At 41.2% G+C, this 21,617-nt stretch overlaps 1 protein-coding gene across 3 annotated transcripts; it reads right to left on the reverse strand.

Moving 5' to 3' along the window:
* pias2 (protein inhibitor of activated STAT, 2) lies at positions 1 to 16,889 on the reverse strand. Of its 3 annotated transcripts, none has more exons than XM_080003589.1 (15): positions 16,859 to 16,889; positions 15,787 to 15,869; positions 14,650 to 14,980; positions 13,308 to 13,395; positions 12,701 to 12,751; positions 11,167 to 11,257; positions 10,912 to 11,046; positions 10,717 to 10,822; positions 9,715 to 9,788; positions 9,104 to 9,264; positions 7,127 to 7,260; positions 6,824 to 7,049; positions 6,289 to 6,428; positions 2,738 to 2,775; positions 1 to 1,694 (listed from the first exon to the last, which is right to left on the reverse strand). In XM_080003589.1, exons 3-15 carry the CDS (start codon positions 14,975 to 14,977, stop codon positions 1,479 to 1,481), a joined length of 1,788 nt encoding a protein of 595 aa, XP_079859715.1. In that variant the 5' UTR covers positions 14,978 to 14,980; positions 15,787 to 15,869; positions 16,859 to 16,889; the 3' UTR covers positions 1 to 1,478. The 3 variants fall into 3 exon arrangements, with proteins under 3 accessions (XP_079859715.1, XP_079859714.1, XP_079859713.1); XM_080003588.1 differs by having other exon boundaries at positions 14,503 to 14,980; positions 16,826 to 16,880; XM_080003587.1 differs by having other exon boundaries at positions 2 to 1,694; positions 14,503 to 14,980.
* Between the last annotated feature and the right edge of the window lie 4,728 nt (positions 16,890 to 21,617).

Here is a 21,617-nt window from a genome sequence, read left to right on the forward strand (position 1 = left end):
TTTTAAATTTTGAAACCCCGATCAGAAAATGACCTCACCGTATCACACGGGAAAATGTTGACTTTGAAATAAATCTTCCTGTCACATCATAACTCACAAACCAATAAAACTGAGTACCTTACAGTCTGAGCAAGTGCGCTTTGTTAATCGCATCATGAGGATAAATGTTCCTCTAAATTGGACGACATTTATTTAATCGATTGTGTTTGAGTGGTGTCAAAATGTCAAAAGCAACACATGACTGACATCAAATCCCTTGGGTCACTACGGGCGCACATTTAATTTGACAAAAGGGAAGGTCTGAATTTGGGAACTTTAAACTCTTACTCAGGGGAAGAAGAAATAATTACATTTTTGGCGGCAATAATATGCTTGAAGTTTCAAACGTGTTGAATCACAAGTTTTTGTCAACCCATCATGGTAGGACGAGAACACTTGCTGCATCTTTGCATGTCTGGTGTCTTAGTCCATTCCCAACACAAACCGTAAAAGATGGCTTTGTATTCAGTTTATGTACTTTAGCTGATTAAATACTGGTCAGGTTTTGGGTAACTACTACCCAAAATGGTCATCCCCAGAGTGGTAAGTTCATTAGTGTTTAAGTAATGACAAAAAAATGATATTACACAAATGAGGTTGCATTTGAAATAGACAGAAAAGACATGGTGGGCTTTTGGGCATAATTCAATTGGGGAAAAAAAAAAAGAAGAGGAAAGTCTCGGAGAGCTGAGGGGTAGGGGCAAAACTTAATTTCGACTACAATCAACGACTTTCTTCAACGCAATACAGGGTAGAATGAACTATTATTGCTGTGGCTAATATACAAAGGGACGTTGATATGAATTCAATTTTATAACAAACAAGCTGCCTTGTGATATTTCCGTCAACACATTGACCGTTTACTTCTAGAAGTAGGGATGCACTCATATAGACCCTGGTATCTGGTCTGTGATATTGAATTCTGATCTCAGTCATTTGTTTTATTTTGAAGACTTGGTGAAAGCTTTATTTTCATGTCAAGTTTTTTGTTTGGACAAAGCAGCTATTAGCTCAATTACTGAAAATAAGAAACATAGGATCATCAAAATTGTTGTTCTCACTTTAGTTAGAAATCAGTGTCCATATTGTCGGTATTCAATGTCACCGAGTACCTGAGAGTGGGTAATCTGTACTTGTACTAGGTCTGAACAAAAACAAATAAAATAAATTGTATTGGTGCATCCCCAATCAGAACTGTTGAAAACAGTTTAATTTTCTATTCCCACCTCCCGTATGTCAGTCTATCAGATTGAAAGGCAAAGTGAAGACTAGAAAAAGTCTACAGAGGTACAGTACAAAGTCCTCCTGCAATCAAGTCCTTTTTATGTTGTAGACCTCAACCCACAATAGTCCCATTGCTTATTTTCCTGCCGACTTTGTGACAGCGAAAACTGGCGATACGACCCAAGTCGTCCGATACTGTCCACTGGGTGGGAACCTCAGTCCAGTGAGATAATATCCGATATGCTGCCAGGGCCCCCGCTGACTCTGCCGCCCCCGGTGATGACACGCGTCTCGTGGGCCGAGCTTCCTGCGTGGCTTACGGGGTCGTAGTGGCCACTGGACGATGAGACGAGGGCCGAGCCGCTGGAGGCGGCTGCCACACTCTGGAGACTACCGGCCAGATTGTCCAAAAACATGGGAGCACGGTAGTGCTACGGATGAAAAAAAAAAAAAAACTGACATGAGGGGGTGGCGACCAGCATCAGTAACTTAAAATCAATAGTCAGAGAGGACTTATAAAGATAGGCTCACAATTTTTCAACCCATGCACAATTAAAATGTCGGTTGCCATTATTCGTAAATTTTTTTAGCACCTCACTGAATGCTTTACGATTGAAACTTACCGCTCTGCTGCAGCTTCTAAATGTGCTTACAGCAATGCTGTCCAGTGGGCCAAATGTTTAAGCCTCCTTAAGTTTAATCTCCTTCTTGAGAACCTCAAACTCACAATGCAGTCTCTTTATATGTTAACGGCAAAAAATAAATACAGGTACTCCTCACTTACCGACCCAGTTCCTACGACCAGGTTGTTAAGTGAATTGGTCGATAAGCGAGGACCCGCCCCCTTAACGTCATTTCAGTCCTGGAGATGGCGAACGCTAGTTTAGTGACTGCTGACCGACTGCGGAAACAGGACTGAGACTGAGAAAGGGTGATGCAAAATGATACACTGAGAGGCTGCGCACACAGCGTGCACGCCGCGGTATTGTATGCAGCGCACAATACGGACTGGTCAGAGAGCTGGTCGTAAGTCCGTACAATCATTAAACAGGTAGGTCATTAAGTGAGGAGTACCTGTAGTTGTAAACCTGCCTTTTATTAGGTTTCTATTGGTTGTTTTGCTATTCCGCAAATCAGCTCTTTTGGCTACATCCACCCTAACAATAATAGACTAAAAATAGGACGTTTTCCGACCCCGTCATTTTGAATCAAGTATGATGTTACTGTTATCTAAAACATGTTAAAAAAATACGCACACGTGTGACTATAAAGCAAGTTTTTGGTTTTCGAAAAGATTTAACATGTAGAGGTTAGGGTTAGTAAAGCATTTACTGAGGTTGTGCTATTAACAGTGGGAACCAACATTTGAAAAACACCTGGGTTGGAAAATAACAAACCCTTCCTTTAACATACAAATGATTATTTCTATTTCAAACCATCAATTTTTTTTTAAAGGGAATAAACCGCAAAATACCTGGGAGTCCGCTTGTATGAGGGGAAATAAATCCAGACCTTAAAAAGGAGAGAAAAAAAAAGATACAAATCTAAATGTACATATATTAGGGTTAAAAGTTAATTTGTTAACGCATCAGCGGGATACATTTTTAACGCCATTAACAATCAAATCATAGTATAGCTATAACACAATGAACTGTTTTTTTTTTTTTTTTAATAGAACAATCTTTCTTAAGGGTCAAATTAGAGTAAACATTAACATTGAAAAAAATGATCACAAATATCTTTAGTCGGGATTTCTTATTTTAATCGTTTCACAGCACTAATTAATATATAAATGTACATATACACCGATCAGCCACAACACTAAAACCACTGACAAGTGATGTGAATAACATTGCTTATCTCGTTACAATGGCACCTGTCAAGGGGTGGGATATATTAGGCAGCAAGTGAACAGTCAGTTTTTGAGGTTGATGTGTTGGAAGTAGGGAAAATGGTCAAGTGTAAGGATTTGAGCGACCTTGTCAAGAGCCAAATTCTGATGGCGAAAAGACTAGGTCAAAGCATTTCCCAAACGGCAGGTCTTCCCGGGGATATGTGGTGGTTAGTATTAAGGATGTTAACAATGAATCGACTATAGATTCATTTACATTAATTAAAACGATTACGATTTTGTCATAGTGATAAGAACTCAACATGGAAACTGCGGCCACACGGCGTTTCGAGAAAAAAAAAAAAAGCCTAGTGGAGCAGGAAGTAGTAGTAGAAGTAGATGGAGGCTTCCAGAAGAACGACAACAAACAAACAAAGCTGCGCATAGAAAACGGTAGCTTCCTAATGCAACAGAGAAAACTATGTTTATTGTTGCCCATCAACTAATGCTGCGTTCAGATGTAACATGTTAGATGGGAAGGCGTTAAGGGTACTTTCTCAACGGCACGAGGGGAGGACAAAAAAACAACAACTCTGGGGCAACGGGTGCTGGAGCTGGGGGAGGGGGGTTGCAGGGGTCGTGGGCGTCAAACTACAATGTGAGAACAAAGGAGAGGGATCAGGAAAGGGCTGGGGGTGACTTACTTTCGATTTTGGTAATCGATTGAGAGGGAACCATGACAGCCTCTTTCTTTGGCCTCATGGGACACCATGTTTTGTCTTCTTGGAATTAGATTTTGTCCACATCCGGCCAATTGTTAAAGATTTCAATGAAGAGACTGAACAAGCCAGGAAATCTTTTGGTTTATTGCTGCTGCTACCCGTTGAGTCTTAGTCACTATATTCTTCACTGTTTTCTTTTATTCTTTAGGTCTGTCTTTAAAAGGTGCAGTGTGTAGAAGTTAGTGGCATCTAGCGGAACTGACATAGCAATGTAATAGAATATTCATAATAGGGATGTTAACAATCAACTATCGATTAATTGCTAATAATCAATTAAGATTTTGTCTTATCGACACAAATTTTGGTTGTATCAACGGGAGTCTTTGTGGGGTGTAGGGTGATTTGAGTAAAAAAAATACCCTGCCAGGAAATAGCAGTACTCACGGGAACGACCGGAGACAGGGAAAAAAATGCCCAGTGGAGTAGGAAATAGCAGTAGAAGTAGATGGAGGCTTCCAGAAGAACGACAACAGACAGACATGGCTGCGCATAGAATACGGTAGTTTCTAAATGCAGCAGAGGAAATTATGTTTATTGTTGCCCAACCACTATTGCTGCGTTCAGATGGAATGTTAGACGGGAACGCGGTCAGGGCACTCTCTGAACGGCATAGGGGTATGAAAAAAAAAAAAAACCCAGAGCGAGGGAGCGGTACGATGGCAAAACGAAACAAGCGATATGTTACTATGGTGATCACTCCAATAAAATATATTAAACTTAAGTATTTAATCTAAGAATTTTAGTATGGTTTAGTAATTTTATTAGTGTCTTGTTGTCCATATCTGCACCAGAATTGATCTGCCTGCACCTGAATTGATCAGGCTCATTCTGTCACAGAGGACAGCAAAAAGCTTAAATATTTAACTGGCATAAAGACGGGCCGCAAATACAGTGGTACCTTGAGTTACGAGTTTAATTTGTTCCGTGACAGAGCTTGTAATTCAATCTGCTCGTAGGGCAAATCAATTTTCCCCATAGAAATTGAAATGCCATTAATCCGTTCCAGCCCCTAAAAAACCACCCCAATTTTTTTTGTTACGTGTTTAAGTAAGAAAAAAAATATTGTATAAAAACATAATAGAGAATGTAAAGAAATAAACTGGTTTCATAAAGTGTATTTACCTTGGAGATCAGACGACTTGGACTAACGGAAGATGTTGGCAGAGGTGGAGGGTGGAGGAGGTAGGCAGAGGAGGTTGGAGGAGTTTGTTTCGTGCTTTTTCGGTCGCTTTCGTTTGTTGGCACACTTTATTGCTGAACTTAATTGCTACAATTTTTTATTTTTTCACTTCACTTTCGCTTAACTTAAAAAAAAATGGCCAATTCCATCACACGCACACCTAGCTCATGTTTTTCTATGATTTCATGCTTTAATTAAATCGACATCATCCGCTTCTTCTTCTCAGCACTTACTTTCTCAGGACCCATGGTTAGAATTTTTTTTTGGTAAAACAACTGCACAAAATTCACAAATCGCGAGCACAAAACACAAAAGAGATGCTTCCACAGTCAGGTAACCATGTGAAGTGAACGAGTGAGACGCGGGATGCCGGCCGGATTTGCTCGCCATGCCAGCTAGCGGCGGTGAACCTGAAGCTTGCTCCTTGTAACTCACATTTTTGCTCGCAAATCAATACAAACAAATCGACAGAACGACTGCTCCTCACACCCCTGTGGGATGGTGCGTGCCCATGCACCATGGCACCAGCCCCTGGTGACGTCATTAGCTCTTATGTTATTCGTGTATGTAATATAATGTAATTAATCGAAGATCCTTTGTTAAAGTTCACAACTATCAATTACGGAAATTCTTTTAAATTTGCATCCCTTGTTAGTACCTACCGAAAGTGGTCCAAGGAAGGACAACCTGTGAACCAGCAACAGGGTCATGGCACCCATGGGCTCATTGATGCACATGGGGAGGGAAGTCCAGCCCGTCTGGTCCCATTCCACAGAAGAGCTACTGTAGCCCAAATTGCTGAAGAAGTTCATGCTGGCTATGATAGAAAGGTGTCAGCACACACAGTGCATCACACCTTGCTGTGTATGGTGCAGCGTAGAAGCACACCGGTCAGAGTGCCAATGCTGACTGTTCACGGTCGAAAGTGCCTACAATGGGCACGTGAGCACCAGAACTTGACCATGAAGCAACGGAAGGTGGGCTGGTCTGATAAACCATGTTTCATCTGATCCATGGGGGCCCCACCTCGCAATTTACTGTACTTAAAAGATCTGCTGCTAATGTCTTGGTGCCAGATACCACAGGACACCTTCAGAGGTCTTGTGGAGTCCATCCCGTGACGGATCAGACCTGTTTCGGTGGCACGAGGGGGAGCTGCACAATATTAGCGGTTATTGGTGGTGGCTTTAATGTTGTGGCTGATCGGTGTAAATGCCCCACCCCCAACTCACTCTGTATGTCCTGAGGAATGGTGACCAGGGTGGAATGGTGAAAAGGAACTGCATAGTCTGCCAGTGTGGGGGTTAAGTAGGGGGCATCCAGGGGCTGGACGTTCGGCATCCGAACTGCGGGGGGCTGGTAGGACAGCACCCTGGGGGGGAGAGAGATGAGAGTTGAATCATCAATAATTTGACACAATGTCAATATATCAGTTGGAATAGGACCGGGATTCTACTGTAGTTCACAGTAACATTTTGTTACTGAAAAGTAAAGTAGAACCTTGTTCAATGTGTCTTTATTTTTTACGCAAGGTATTGAAATCAAAACCCTTGCAGCTTGATATTGAACATCCATAATCTGCGCCTTCCTAGTGGAATGAACTGCGCTTAAGTCTGGAAGTTCCCCTCATTTTAGTTGAACTAGTAATAGTAGTTGATATGTTTAACACTCCTTGTGATTTCATTCAACTAGTGTGTCCCTGTTGTCTGATTAGTGGAACAGACTAGAGGTGAAAAAACGAGGTGAAGCTGGACAGGCCATGCTGACCCTTTCACATGGGCATCATCGCTCTTGGACATGTAGAGGCAGCGCTTCTTGAGCGGGGGGTCCGCCTGCTGCTGCTCCTCCTCGTCATCGTCATCCTCCTCATCGTCGTCGTCGTTATCCGAGGAAGAGCTCTCTAGCGTCAGGTCTATCACATCTGCCTTCTTGGCGGTGGCAAGCTCTGGGGCAATGGGGTTGAGGGCCAGACACTGGCGCACAGGTGCGGGAGCTGGGGGGTCATGGGCGTTAGTTACTACAGTGTGAGAACAAAGGAGAGGCATCAGGAAAGGGCTCGGGGTGACTTACTTTCGATTTTTGTAATCGGCTGAGAGGGAACCTTGACGGCCTCTTTCTTTGGCCTCATCGGACACCAGGTCCCGTCTTCTTGGAATTTGATTTCGTCAACGTCCGAGCAGTCGTTAAGGATTTCCATGAAGAGACTGAACAGGCGAAGGAATTTTTCGGTTAGCCATGGCTAGCAATTGCCGTTGAGTCTCTGTTACTACATTCTTCACCGTTTTCTTTTATTCTTTAGGTCCGTCTTTAAAAGGTGCAGTGTGTAGAAGTAAGTGGCATCTAGCGGAACGGACTTGGCAGAAATGTAATAGAATAGGGTTAGGGATGTTAACAATAGGGATGTTAACAATTAATCGACTATCAATTAATTGCTAATAAGAATTTAATCGATTAAGATTTTGTCTTATCGACACGAACAGAATTTTTCAATTGTAGCTGTAGCTAGAGTTTTTGTGGGCCGCCAGGCGTTTTGAGCAAAGAAAAAATACCCAGCGAGGAAATAGTAGTACTCACTGGAACAACAGGGGGCAATTGAGAAAGAAAATGCCCAGAGCAGTAGGAAATAGTAGTAGAAATAGATGGAGGCTTCCAGAAGAACTACAAACAACAAATATGTGTACACGTTTAAAACAGGAGCTCTTCGTTGTTGCTCAACAACTAATGCTGTGTTAAGATGGAACACAGTAGACGCGAAAGGGATAACGGCACTTTCTGACGGCACGGGGGAGGAAAAGAAAAACAGAGCGAGGGAGAGGTACGACGGCAAAACGAAAACTAGCAATATGTTGCTATAGTGATGATTAAATAATTTTATTAGCCCATCGTTGTGCATATCTGCACCAGACTTGATCTGCTATGTAAAATCTGGCTCATTCTATCGTGGAGTACGTAAAAAATTTACCTGCGCAAAGACGGGTTGCAAATATCCCTGTATGTGTGAACCAGCTCAGCGAGTCTTGCCTCAAGCTTCTCCATTTTGAAATGAAATTAAATAAGGAACGCTCCTCGCGTCCCTCGTGCCAACTCACAAAATCTTGGAGGTGCGCAACGTTGCGTAGGTCCCCACGCGCCTGGTGACATCATTAGCTTTTAGGTTATCAATTATTAGACAATTGTTTGTTATGATTAACAACGATTGATTAAGTAAATTCTTTTTTGCATCCCTAATTCATAAGTATGTTTCAACTAGTGTATAATACCAAGAAAATAAGAATTGTTGTGTTTTTGTTACCTTAAAATAAGTCCTTTATATCTACATAGGGAGCTGTTCCCCTTCCACAGAGGCCGCCATGTTGCACCGCCATCATTCTACAATAGCCCAGAATGGCAATAAAACTCTACCACAATGCGGAACAATAAACAATCATAATAGCTATCTTTCTTGTAAGCTATGACCGATAGTTTTATAGACTAAATACATCTTCACCTCATCAATTGACATATTATAGCTACAACTCGATGCTGTCGTAGACAATGACATCTTTGGGAAATAGCTTCATGGCACCTTTAGGCAACCATAGCTCCTCCTACGCCATTGGAAAGGGAGGGGGGAGGAGAGGTATTCTGTTGCAATCTGCAACCTCTCTGCTCAATGTCACTAAATTCTACACACTGCACCTTTAAGTTATTTTGACTAATTTTCATATTTAGAAAAAGGCGTTATTGCGTTATTTTTATTTTTTATTTTTTTAAATCCGTGGAGCCTAGATATTCATCACTTAGACGGTGAACTCTCAACCCCATTACCCATGTCGGCATCTGGAGTCAGCGATCGTGAGATTTACGCAAACATAGAAATAAGATACCCTGAATGATTAACATTTAACCAAAGAGATTACACAACTGAGACAATATACAGAGCTGATGTGTATTTAAGAAAAAGGGCATTTTCATTTCACTTAAAGCTGGACGCCCAGACACCCTGTTACAGATTTGTTTCGAGAGGAAACACCACCTTACTCGCGGCTAAACCCATGCCCTACTGACCCATCAATGATGAGGCTCTCATAGGCGGCCTTCTTGTCACACACGGGGCAGATCCAGGTGGGCTTCTTCTCATTCATTTGCACGTAAAGGGCTGCATCGAAGCACTGCAGGTGGGAGCAAGTGACTGCCCGACAGGGCACAGTGAGACGCATCTTACCCAGCTGGGGGGGCATAAAGGGAGGAAAGTCAAAAAAAGGCTTATTAAAAAAAAAAAAAATAAAAAAAATAATAATAAAAAAATAAATTGCATGCACAGTCTTCAACATTGGAACCTCATTCTCCAAACTTTTCTTAAATTATTCCTGTTGGGCTGCATAAGGAATAACAATCTTGTTATTTAAGGCAGGAGTCTCCAACCACCGGTCCGCAGAACATATGCTACAAGGTCGTGAGGTCGGGCCGCAGTGCTATTTAGTCTTTGCATCCTTTTTTAACTGTAATTTGCACGTAATTATGGGTTTCTTTCTGGAGATAACACGTTTTTGATAAAACTAAAACAAAAGTCACACAGTCAAGCTTGTCTCCAGGTAGCTGTTACACAACCGTTACATTGTAGTTTGAATGATGAAAGTATCTTATTTTTAAAGCGATTTAATTAAAATTTAATTTACCGGACACATGAGCGATACTCTGAGGCTTGTTGTAGCAATCTCGCTGTCTGGATCTGCCGTGAGTTTCTCTTTGACTGGAACACAGAGGTAACGGAAAAGTTAACAGATTAGAAAAAAATTTAAATAAAAATCAACAAGTCTCGATGTCTAACAGCCTAGTTGTAGGGTACCGCTCATAAGGTCAAAACTATCACACACACCACAGCTTGGCAGAGCAGATGGCCTTTTGGCTTGTTGCCTGCAATGCACCTTTTTCTAGTCTCTAAATGCAGCCAAAATTAGCTGATCGGCAGAAGTACAAAAGAGAGAATAACATCCTGAAGAACATGATCAAATCCACAGTAAGTGGCCATTTTCTTTCTTTCTTTCTTTCTTTCTTTCTTTCTTTCTCACACTTAACGAATGTCTGACAATATTGTAATCGTCATGGAAGTTTAACTGTTTGATCCGAAGTCCAAAGGACTGAATTTAATTAAGCATAGTGGGCCTCATTCACATGCGAATAATTCTTACTCAACTTTGTTCTTACTTTAGTACTTAGTAATCAGTCCTAGACAATGTAAAAACGTATAAATAAACAAAGATTTTTACAAATTGCCTTAAATAAATTAGGTGATGGGTGAGTTGGCAGAAAAGAAAATACATTTTGGAAATAAGCAATGATTTTCATCGTCATCATATACATTTGTCAATTTTGCTTTGTGCATTCATATACATTTGCATTAATTCATCATTATTGAGAACAATGCGGTACCGTCGCTCACAAACTGGCAAGGTTTTTGACAAACAGCAAAGCACAGTTCATTTGAACAAAGATAATTACACCCTCTACTCTTGCGTCACAACCACATGTGTCTCTTGTGTAGCTGACCAGAACTGTAGAAGATAGGCGCTACCATGAATTAAGTTCATTTAGACGGTGCCGTGATTGAAGTGGCGACTGGGGGCCTTGCATGCAAACATCAGACCATGAGGTTATTTGCCGCTATGATGTGCAATTACTTAGCGCTCTGGAGTGGTCTGGGTTCCTGATGCCCTTCATCCTCAGTCTCTGAAGCAGCAGCGGAGACGTCAGCTGTCTCACCAGGTACACAGACAGGGAGTAGGTCTGCATAACACAACATGATAGTAGGTCGCTATCAAGCATAAAAAAAAGCTTTGCAAAGTTAAGGGTTAAGTTTCTTCTGAGCTACTCACTTTTCCAATCTCGGGTGCCCACGTCACCGATATTTGATTGGGCACCGCAGAGGAAAGCCGGACCAGAGAGGTGATGTTGAGAGGTCTACCCGGCCTCTTCTGTTCTACACCATTTTTAGGAGGAGGTGCATACCCCTTTGGACATAAATAAGAGTCCACATGTGCATAAATGATTTATGTTTCTGTTAAAGAAAGAAAAAGGGCCTCAACTGCCAAATTGGGTAAGGTCTTTACGGACTGAAAACAAGCACTTACTGGCAAAGGGAACAGTTTCCCATTGACCTTAATACAAAGGCTGTTCGGGTAATTATCCTCCTGGGGGCAACTTGTCTCTGACAAGCAAAACCTTCAATAATAAAATAAAATACAGAGATTCAAGTCCCATTATGTAAATGGCATGAAACATTATAGAATTTGCTTAAACTTTTTGACTGCATATGTTCCTTACCTTTGATACAAGTCCACATACTGCCCCTCACTTTCACTAGTAGAATCTGGTATTAGTGAGTGGCAGCATGTGGACTTATGTGGAGGTATGTGTGTGTGTGTGTGTGTATATATATATATATATATATATATATATATATATATATATATATATATATATATATATATACACACACACACACACACACACACACACACACACACACATACACACACACATATATATACATACATACACTAATCACAAAAAGTGAGGGATATTCGGCTTTCGGGTGAAATTTCAGGATGAACCTAAAATGCACTATAACCTTTACAGGTGAACTTAATTTGACCTTTTCTAAACTTTTGAAAACTGTTCAATGTTGCAGTACTTTTTGCACAACTTGCTGTTCTCTAACAAGGAGCTGAACAAAATTCACAACAGGTGTTTGATCCATTAATCGACCAATACATTTCCTGGTTCAATTAGAATTGGTATTTAAACAGTCCTCCTCATCATGCTGTTCACATTTTGACATCATGACACCAAGACGACACGTAACAACTGATCAACAGTACCTCGCCATTGTTCTCAGAGGAAAGTGGCCACTGAGTTTAGATGGACACAGAGTGTCATCAGCAGGTTGCAACAGAGATACAGAGACTGGAAGAGTCACAGAAAGCCATATAAGTGGACGTCCTTTGGCCACATCCCACACTGATGACCGCTTCATTGTGAACAGTGCCCTGCGGAACCGGATGATGAGTGCCACCCAAGTGTCACGTCAAAACCATTCAAAACCGTTTACATCAGCGTGGTCTGCGTGCTAGACGACCTGCAAGGGTACCTGACCACCCACCAGGCACAGGCATCATCGTCTTGCACGGGCCAGGGAGCATTAAGGCTGGATGAGGGACCAGTGGGCCTCAGTGCTGTTCTCTGCTGAAAGTCGATTCACGTTGAGCAGAAATGATGGCCGAGGGCCGCCCTTCGAGAAGAGTGGGGTTCCATGTCTCAGCAGACAATAAGTCGACTTGTGAACAGCATGAGACGTCGTTGTCGAGCTGTAATTGATGCTCAAGGGCACATGACAAGTTATTGAGACATTGACATTTTGTGTTGTGGTATACCCACCACTGTTGTTGGCTTTAGTTTCAATAAATTGTTTGAGATGAGGAAATCACCATTGCATGCTTCTACTTAAATGCCCTACTTTCATGATATATCACTGTAGCGTGAACTTTTCACATTTTCCATAAATTTCACCCGAAAGCCAAATATCCCTAACCTTTTGTAAGTAGTGTACACACACACACACACATATATAGTATACATATATACTGCACACCCAGACCTTCTCACCTCAGCTGAATTTGAACCATGTAGTCCCTTCTGCCGCCTGGTAAAAAATCCCTGTTAATATGAAAAATAGGATAGCACACATTTAGAACATATTTACGTCTAAGTCATGGTTGCAAAACAGCTTTGGTAACCTTTTGCCGAGAACTGTTTTAACAAGATTTTGGATTTGATGCTTAGTTATTTATTTAAAAAACAAAATAAAAAAGTACTGCGGTGACTCTAGAATTGACTTAATGGAGTACAATAGAAAACATTAAATAGTTCAGAAATTGAATTGGTACCGAATGTGGTGTTTAACAACAGTTTTGCTGTAACCTGTATTTTAGCAAAAAAATAAAAGGTACATTTTCTGGAATTATCAGCTGTTCACGTGTCAGCAAGAACTGAGAATTGATAGTGTTTGGCAGGTAGAGTATGGACACAATGAAAACCCAACCTCTGCAACATCCTGTGTTGTAACCTGGTATGAAATGTGCTTTATAAATAAAGTGTGACTTGACTTGTAAACCCTGCTCACACAGCCAGCGGAGATTTTCCGTCCTGAGGCGTGATGGTCTTAGTCGGAGATCTTTGCAAGTGTATGTGCCCCCCTGAAAAGGTTATATACCTGGATATGCATACTTCTCGAACTTGCTGGGGTGTCAGGGCGAAGATAAAGTACTTTTCTTGATGGTATCTCTGTACCGTGCTTGCTCCTGGAAAAAAATGTGATCTCAGTAAACCCATAACAATAAAGAAATTTCAATTCTGTCCAAAGTGCAAAGGAATTCAGAGCTATAGTACACCTTTATTAGTTTATAAACATTTTCTTCATCTTCCAGTTAGTTTTTTTTGTTGTTTTTATTGACATTACTGGTACTTCTCACTTAACGACGAGTTCGTTCATAGGACCAGGTAGTTATGCGAATTGGTCGATAAGCAAGGACCCGCATTATTTCACGGTAAGGGGGGTGTGGCGATTGTGAATGCTAGTGTAGTGAATACTGACAGCCTGCAGGAACGAGACTGAGAACGGTGATGCATGATGAGATGCTTGATGCTGAGCACGCCGTGATATTGTACACAGCATACAATAGTGATTGGGAGGAGAGCTGGTCCTAAGTCCAAACGGTCGTGAAACAGGTAGGCCATTAAATCAAGAGTACCTGTATTTTATTTTGGGGGCAGTAGCACAGGAGGTAGAGCGGGTCATCTAGTAATCGAAGACTGGCTATTCGATCCCTGGCTCCTCCTGGTAGCGTGCTGACGTGTCCTTGAGCAAGACACTTAACCCCCTAACTGCTACCCGGGTGCCGCTATATGGCAGCGAACTACTCCTTGATGGGTGAAATGCATTTTGTTGCCTCAGTACTTGTACTCTGTGCAATGACAATTAGTTGAATCCAATCTAATATAGAATAAGCAATTTCAAACTAAAGTGTGGGATAACACAACACTACTACAACACATGCACGCTTTTGACGGTGGCCGGTGAAATGAGGCCTCTGCATTTGACCCATCCTGGCTTGTCCCTCCTCTGGGGGGGGGCAGCAGCAGCATAGCTAATGTTTAACCTCATGTGTTCATTTTCAAAACTTATAGAAGGTGCCAGAGCACCCATGACTTGTACAGAAAAGGGTACTTTCTGTAAATCCAACAATGATTTTCTATGGACAATGCATAGGTATATAACAAGAAGTTCTGATTCTACTTTATGGTGATGGAACTGTTCATGTGAAAAGATATTGCTTCATCCTCGCTAGGGTAACTAATAATCTTTTTTTTTTTTTTAAATGTCATGAAAACATTGTGACAACACAAACCTAAACTCGAGGGCTTGATCAAGATGTCTAGCACGTCGTAGAAAGGCAGAGACTTCATCTGTACATCTGGGTGCACAGGTGGAATAAGTGGGGCGGACTGCTGGTGATTCATGATGGCTTTAGCTTTGTGCAATACCTCCAGCTCACCAGTTAACAAGTGCAGCTGTGGCACAATGGAGTCTTTGTCACCTGGGTGACTCCCACTACGAGAAACGTCTCCTTTCTCCGCGGCCCCCACTCCCACCGTAGAGAAATGCAACAAGCTCACGGAGGACAAATGGGTGAGACGAACGTCCGAAATCCTGTGGTGGCCGCGTCGGTGCAACTCCTTGATTCGGATTTGGACAGATGGGCTGCAGCCGTTGTTCACAATTTGCAAAGCCCTCAGCAGGAGTTCATGTTTGCGACCACTTTTGTTGTGCCCAGCGAAGTCCAATAACACTTGTAGCTCCGACACCCGGAAACTTGATACCATGCTCTGGAGAACAACGGAAAAGATAAGCATGGCAAAAGATGAAGCGAATGTATAATTCAAAGATGTAACTTGAATATGGCCCAAAAACAAACAAACATAGTAAATAGTAAAATCCCAAGCTCTGAGACAAAGTTTTCTTTTAGTCCAAGCTTATTGTGTAGAACATGCCAAATTAGGACAAAATGCAACCAGAGTGTGTTCAGAGTTGGAACACATCCAGAGAAAAAATGGACAAGTATACAGTATATCAGACAAACCCGCCCCCTTTTTGATTGCATGCATTCATCCCAATCAAAATATTTCTGCACGACACCACCACCACACCAAAGCATTAAACAAAATTAAAAATATAAAAACTGTTGAAAGTTGTGGTGGGGAAAAAAGTAGATAACCTGACGTTCTTCAACATTCACAATTCGATTTTTAACATTTTAATAGACGGTTTTGTGTTTTTACACTATAGCAGATGTGCCGCGCAGCTAAGGGGCAAAAAACACATCTAAAATGTGATGATAACATTTTTTTGTTTTTAGCATTTAGAAAGTGTAAATACAATATGACTTCCGGTGAAGAAAATCTGCACTGCGCTTTTAAAATATCATGAGACAGTTCAGACATTTGCCTCTTGGGATATTAACATATTTTCCATGGGTCGACTTTCCGATTAAGCAGTTTACCGCACAAGTCACACCAAGTGTGTTTTTGCGCCTGCCTGCGTGCACATCTGAAAATGGTGTTGCCTAAAAACCCGCCTCCTCATATCCTCCCAAAAAAGAAAACCCATAGAATGTAATAAAACCCCAACTGACCCTGTTGTTATATGGTCCATGCTGGATTGCTCTTACATGTATGTCCTTTTTTTCCTTATAATTCCTTAATACATGTTACACATCTAAAATGTTGAGAATAATTTCAAAAGCTGTTAGATAAAACATGGAGAGCATGGAAAACAGATGAATCGCAGGCTGTGAGGGAGCGCTTACTTGGGGATGAAAGAGGAAACAAATCACAGTTATTGGCAAGCAAAACAAAGTAAACAGTAAATGGAATCACAATCTGTAGCTAGAATGTTGGGAGTCTGACCTAAAGCCAGGCTAAACATTGATTCAGCTCATTTTAAGGTGATATCACATATTTAAGATATATAGGTATAGTACTGAGAAGCAAATCGATATGATACAGCATGAACATCAATTTTGTTGTTCATGATTCCAAACAATCAACTATAGACTATGATGTCAGTGAAATGTAAACACACAGACTATGCAATGATAAAAAAATCATCCCTTTTAAAATAACTATTGATGTAACTATTGATGTAACGTTTATTCCAATGCGTTGTTGTATAATAATTGTATGATTCCATCAATTATTCTGTCCATTAACCCAATGATTCTCTCCATAAATAATTCACCGAGTCAATCCTCGTGGCTGTACAATATGGATAACACTATTCGATTACAACTTAGTATTCGCTTTCCGCGTAGTTAGTCTTTTACAATAGCTACCGTGGCTGGTTTGATCTTAATCTGACGTTAACACAGATTGCGTCCATTTACAATTTTCGACAACAACTACACAACGTAGTGTACTCTGAAACTAACAATATTGTTGCAATGTTGTTTGGTTTGCTATGTGCAGAAAGTTAGGACGAGCAACAGACCAAAGCATAACAGAAAATATTAGCCAAGACGCTAAGTTGTACTTTAGCATGCTAACCGTCTATTACAACCCATATCTGCTCAGTGAAACTGTGCAATGCTTAATGTAATTTATCTAATTGTCTGTCTATAGATAGAAGTTTATCAGTAAGACACGCAATGTTTAAAAAATAATAATAATAACAACCATGTGAAATCGATTGTTTTTGATAGCGCCTACCCGCAGCTCATCACAATCCACCATCTTGTCGTACCGACAGCTACAAACTTTCCATGTGACATCCGGGTTGCCGGATCTTCTTCTTTTTTCCATTTAATGACGGGTGGCAACCAGCGTTACGGTGCATTACTGCCACCCACTATGTTGGAGTGTGAACCAGAGTTGTATACCCCCCCCCCCAAAAAAAACCAAATAAATATACAAAATAAAAATAATCATAAAATGAAGCGTTTATTCCCCAGAACACTAAATACTTTTGATCAACCCCTTTTCTTTCAAATAATGGAAAAGACTCCCTAAACAGCTGGCAAATACATTGTTTAGGCTCATCTCTTCCACTCAAAGCTTCCTGATTTCCCTATTGAATGTTTCACGTACTTATGGCAGTGAAAAATTACACGCTTCACTGATTCCTCTATTTGACAGTACTCTGACCATCCTGAGGTTTGTTTTATTAAGTCCAAGTGATAAGATACAACTCTTTATTTGTCACACGGCACATACACCACAACACATGCCTCAAATAGTGGCCGGGAAAATGAGTTCTCTGCTTTTAACCCATCCTGGCTAGACCTTCCTCCGGGGGGCAGCCAGGAGCAGTGGGCAGCATACAGCGATGCCTGTTAAGTGTTCATTAAGTCTGATATCTCTACTTTCAGCCTTGTTACGAGGCTGAGGGTATGTTCTGCTTTTTGATACTCCTCTTAGCTGACCTCGCTGTGCCCACTTCTTGCTGTGCTGCACAAAGGTCCTGTGTTTGCTGTATCCCAACTGTGCTGCCACTCTTTAATAATTTTTCTTGTTATTATTCCATTTGCCACAGATTTACTGAGTGAAATGAGCCAAGTAGGGGCCTAGTACGGGCCATGTATCGACCAAGTACTCGACCCGAGCTCCGCTTCAATAAAGATTTTAATTCAAATTAAAGCTGCAAGCAGTGATGACCGGATCCTCCAAGTGTATGTGTCGGTGGCACCCGATAAATTGGATTGGAGGAGTCCGCGAAATGACCAAAAAGCATGAAAAAAGTCATGTAAACAGTTCCTTTTTTCCAACATGAAATTCAGCACGTTGCCACACCCACATCAAGTGACGAAAACAAAATATTTTATTAACTTTTAATCATAAAGGTATCTTTTAGACACTCGCCAAGTTTGAAGCCGATCGGATATATTGCCTCGGAGGAGTTCATGAAACGTTTTAGGAGTCAGTTTTAGGAGTCAGTTAGTCGGTCTCTTAGAAAGGAATTTTCTACTTTTTATTTTATTTTATTTTTTATTTTTTCCTAGGACATATTGTGTGCTATCACCGGGTGCGTTGCATTACATTTCACTGCATATATGTATGGAAGTATGTATATGTATGTGACAAATAAAAATCTTGAATCTTGAATCTTGAATCTTGAAAAAGTGCAAAGCATGAAAATGACCAAAAAGTGACTAAAATTGCACTTTTAATCCGATATGGCCAATTTCGTGATGTTTCGTAAGTGTACCGAATTTCCTGAGTTTCATGGTAAAAAGTGAATAGGTTCAATTTTTTCAAATTTTAAAGAGGCCGTGGTAGGCCATTTCTATATAGTGATGTTCCATAAGCGTACCCAATTTCATGAGTTTTCATGTTAAAAGTGAATAGGTTGGATTTTTGGAAATTTTAATGAGGGTTTCATAGAGGGCTTTTATTTGAAAAATTCAACATCAGAACTTCTTGATATTGTATGAGTGACACACTGAGGTGGTCTGCTATCATTCTGAAGTGGAATTGGTCTGTGGAAATGGGAAGTGTCCTTTTAATTCTAATCTGAACTCAGAGGGAACAATGCTCATATTTGCTATTTTAGAGTGCTTTCATTTAAAAAATTCAACATCAGAATTTCTTGATATTATATGAGTGACACCCTGACGTGGTCTGCTATCGTTCTGAAATGGAATTGGTCTGTGGAAACAGGAGTTTTCCTTTACCGGCAAAACAGATCCACGGATGACGCGGTCTCCCAGGTACTGCACACCACGCTCACGCACCTGGATGGCCAGAAGGGGGCCTATGTGAGAATGCTGTTCATTGATTATAGTTCAGCTTTCAACACCATAGTCCCCACCAGACTGGCTGTCAAGCTGTTGGAGCTAGGATTGAATGCTCCGCTGTGCACCTGGATCCTGGACTTCCTCACAGGCCGCCCCCAGGTGGTCAAGGTGGGGAAGTACATGTCAAGCTCCCTCACCCTGAATACAGGATCCCCCCAGGGTTGCGTCCTCAGCCCCCTACTGTACTCCCTGTACACACATGACTGTGTGGCCAGGTCCAGCTCCAACACCATCATCAAGTTTGCTGACGACACCGTGGTCATGGGCCTGATCACCGACTGCGATGAGAAGGCCTACCGCGAGGAGGTGGCTGACCTGTCACTCTGGTGCCAGGACAACAGCCTCCACCTGAACGTCAGCAAAACCAAGGAGCTGATTGTGGACTTTAGGCGTGGATCACAATCGAGGACGCATGCGCCCTTGTGGATTAATGGGACTTCTGTCGACAGGGTGAGCAGCTTCAGATATCTGGGAGTCCACATCACAGAGGACTTAACATGGACTGTTCACACAGACACTCTGGTGAGAAAGGCGAGGCAGCGTCTCTACCACCTCAGGCAGCTGAGGAAATTCCGGGTCTCGGTGAGGATCCTCAAGTCCTTCTACTCTGGAGCAGTGGAGAGCATCCTGACAGGCAACATCACTGCCTGGTTTGGGAACTGTACTGCCCAGGACAGGCGGGCCCTGCAGAGGGTGGTGCGTTCAGCTGAACGTACCACTGGAACTACCCTCCCCCCCTTGCAGGAGTTATACACCAGGAGGTGTAGTAGCAGAGCCCGTAGGATCATGAAGGATCCTCATCACCCCAACAACGGACTGTTTCAGCTGCTGCGGTCAGGCAAGCGCCTCCGCAGTCACGCAGCGAGAACAGAGAGACTGAGACGGAGTTTCTTCCCTCAAGCCATCAGAACTGTCAATGCTGACCTCACCAGGGGTCCTAACTGAGCCATGCACTAGGCTCCACTACCAACTGTACTGTATGTAGCATTCTGTACCGCATACTGTGTCACTGTTCAGGGTTGTTCGTGATGCCGTATTGCTGCGCCGTACTGTTGTATACTGTGCTGTATTATCCCAAACACTACCTCACTCTATTCACATTCACATGCCACTTTAATTCACATGCTACTTTAATTGCACATATCTGTATATACATAGGCATATTCCCTCTATCTATTCCATTTTATTTCATTTTATTTTTATTGTATTTTATTCTATATATTTTTATCTTGTTCCATAAGTATTCAACTTATTGTATTACGTTTTAGGAGTCAGTTAGTCGGTCTATTAGAAAGGAATTCTTTACTTTTTTTTTTTTTTCCTAGGGCATATTGTGTGCTATCACCGGGTGCGTTGCATTACATTTCACTGCATATATGTATGAATGTATGTATATGTATGTGACAAATAAAAAATCTTGAATCTTGAATCTTGATAGCAAGCTGAAATCCGAGAGAATGTGTTTAAAATATGACATTTTAGAGGTCTTTAATTTTGAAATTCAAAATCAGAATTTCTTGATATTGCATGTGTGACACACTGAGGTGGTCTACTATCATAATGAAGTGGAATTGGTCTGTGGAAATAGGAGGTTTCCTTTTAATTGTAATCTGAATTCAGAGGGAACAACGATAATATTTTCCATTTTAAGGGGCTTTAATTTTGAAATTCAACATCAGAATTTTCTGATGTTGTATGAGTGACATAATGAGTCGGTCTACTCTCACTCTGAAATGAAATTAGTCCAGGGAAACAGGACATTTCCTATTAAATCTAATCTGAATTCAGGATTGCAATTAGCAGATTGTAGTAATTATTTTTCTACTATTGTTTTTAATTATTATTTAATGACTGTTCATTTTGCTTATCTTAGTTATGAATGTATGTCAATTTATCTATTTTTTTTCATTCAAGAATTATTGACAGACTGAATTAATGTGAAATTCCGCACCGGATCGTCGCTTCTATTTTGAAATCAGTCTTTTCACGCTCTCTAGCCAGCAGCATTTTTTGATGTGCCCAGATACCAATCGCTGGTCAGATGATGTGTGCATGTTTTTGGTGGGGGTCCTAATTGATGGTAGGTGGAGGAAACCCCATGTGAGCACAGGGAGAACATGCAAACTCCACATAGAAAGGCTCCTCTTTGGGAGATAACCTGCCGGGGCACAGGGCCAACAGAACCCCAGGTGGGAATTGAACCCAGGACCTTCTTGCTGTGAGGCAGCAGTGCAATGCACTGTGCCACCGTGCCGCCACATTGGGAAAAAACGCAGTATTGTGTTTTTTTTGTCAGAATTCCTTAAATTCCTCATATTATTCCATCAACAATTCCTGCTCATCGGCTGTGAAAGAAACGGAAAGGAACGTTTTCTATTTGTTTATATGAGATTCAGTGGGTTACGTGGCTTATTATTTAATTTGTGGTGAAAGAAGTTGTTACACCCTGACTTAGTTATGTTCACTCAAGGATATTTACCTGTCCGCTAATTAATTATTCAAATCTATAACATATGTATTGAAATAATAAAACATGATTAATATTATTTATATATATATATATATATATATATATATATATATATATATATATATATATATATATATATATATATATATATAATTTATTTTATTTATTTTTTCAGATGGCTCGTCAGTGTCCACTCAGGAAATAA

Source organism: Zeus faber (genome assembly GCF_960531495.2).
Source record: "Zeus faber genome assembly, chromosome: 7".
Lineage (NCBI taxonomy): Eukaryota > Metazoa > Chordata > Actinopteri > Zeiformes > Zeidae > Zeus > Zeus faber.

What these genes read in the sequence shown, in the direction of transcription:
- pias2 (XM_080003588.1), bottom strand. Translation starts at nt 14,977, where the DNA reads ATGGTATCAAGTTTCCGGGTGTCGGAGCTACAAGTGTTATTGGACTTC. An exon ending in GGGCACCCGAGATTGGAAAA is followed by an intron (nt 10,823 to 10,911) that starts GTGAGTAGCTCA and finishes TGTGTTATGCAG; the next exon opens with ACCTACTCCCTGTCTGTGTA. An exon ending in GCCGATTACAAAAATCGAAA is followed by an intron (nt 7,050 to 7,126) that starts GTAAGTCACCCC and finishes ATGACCCCCCAG; the next exon opens with CTCCCGCACCTGTGCGCCAG.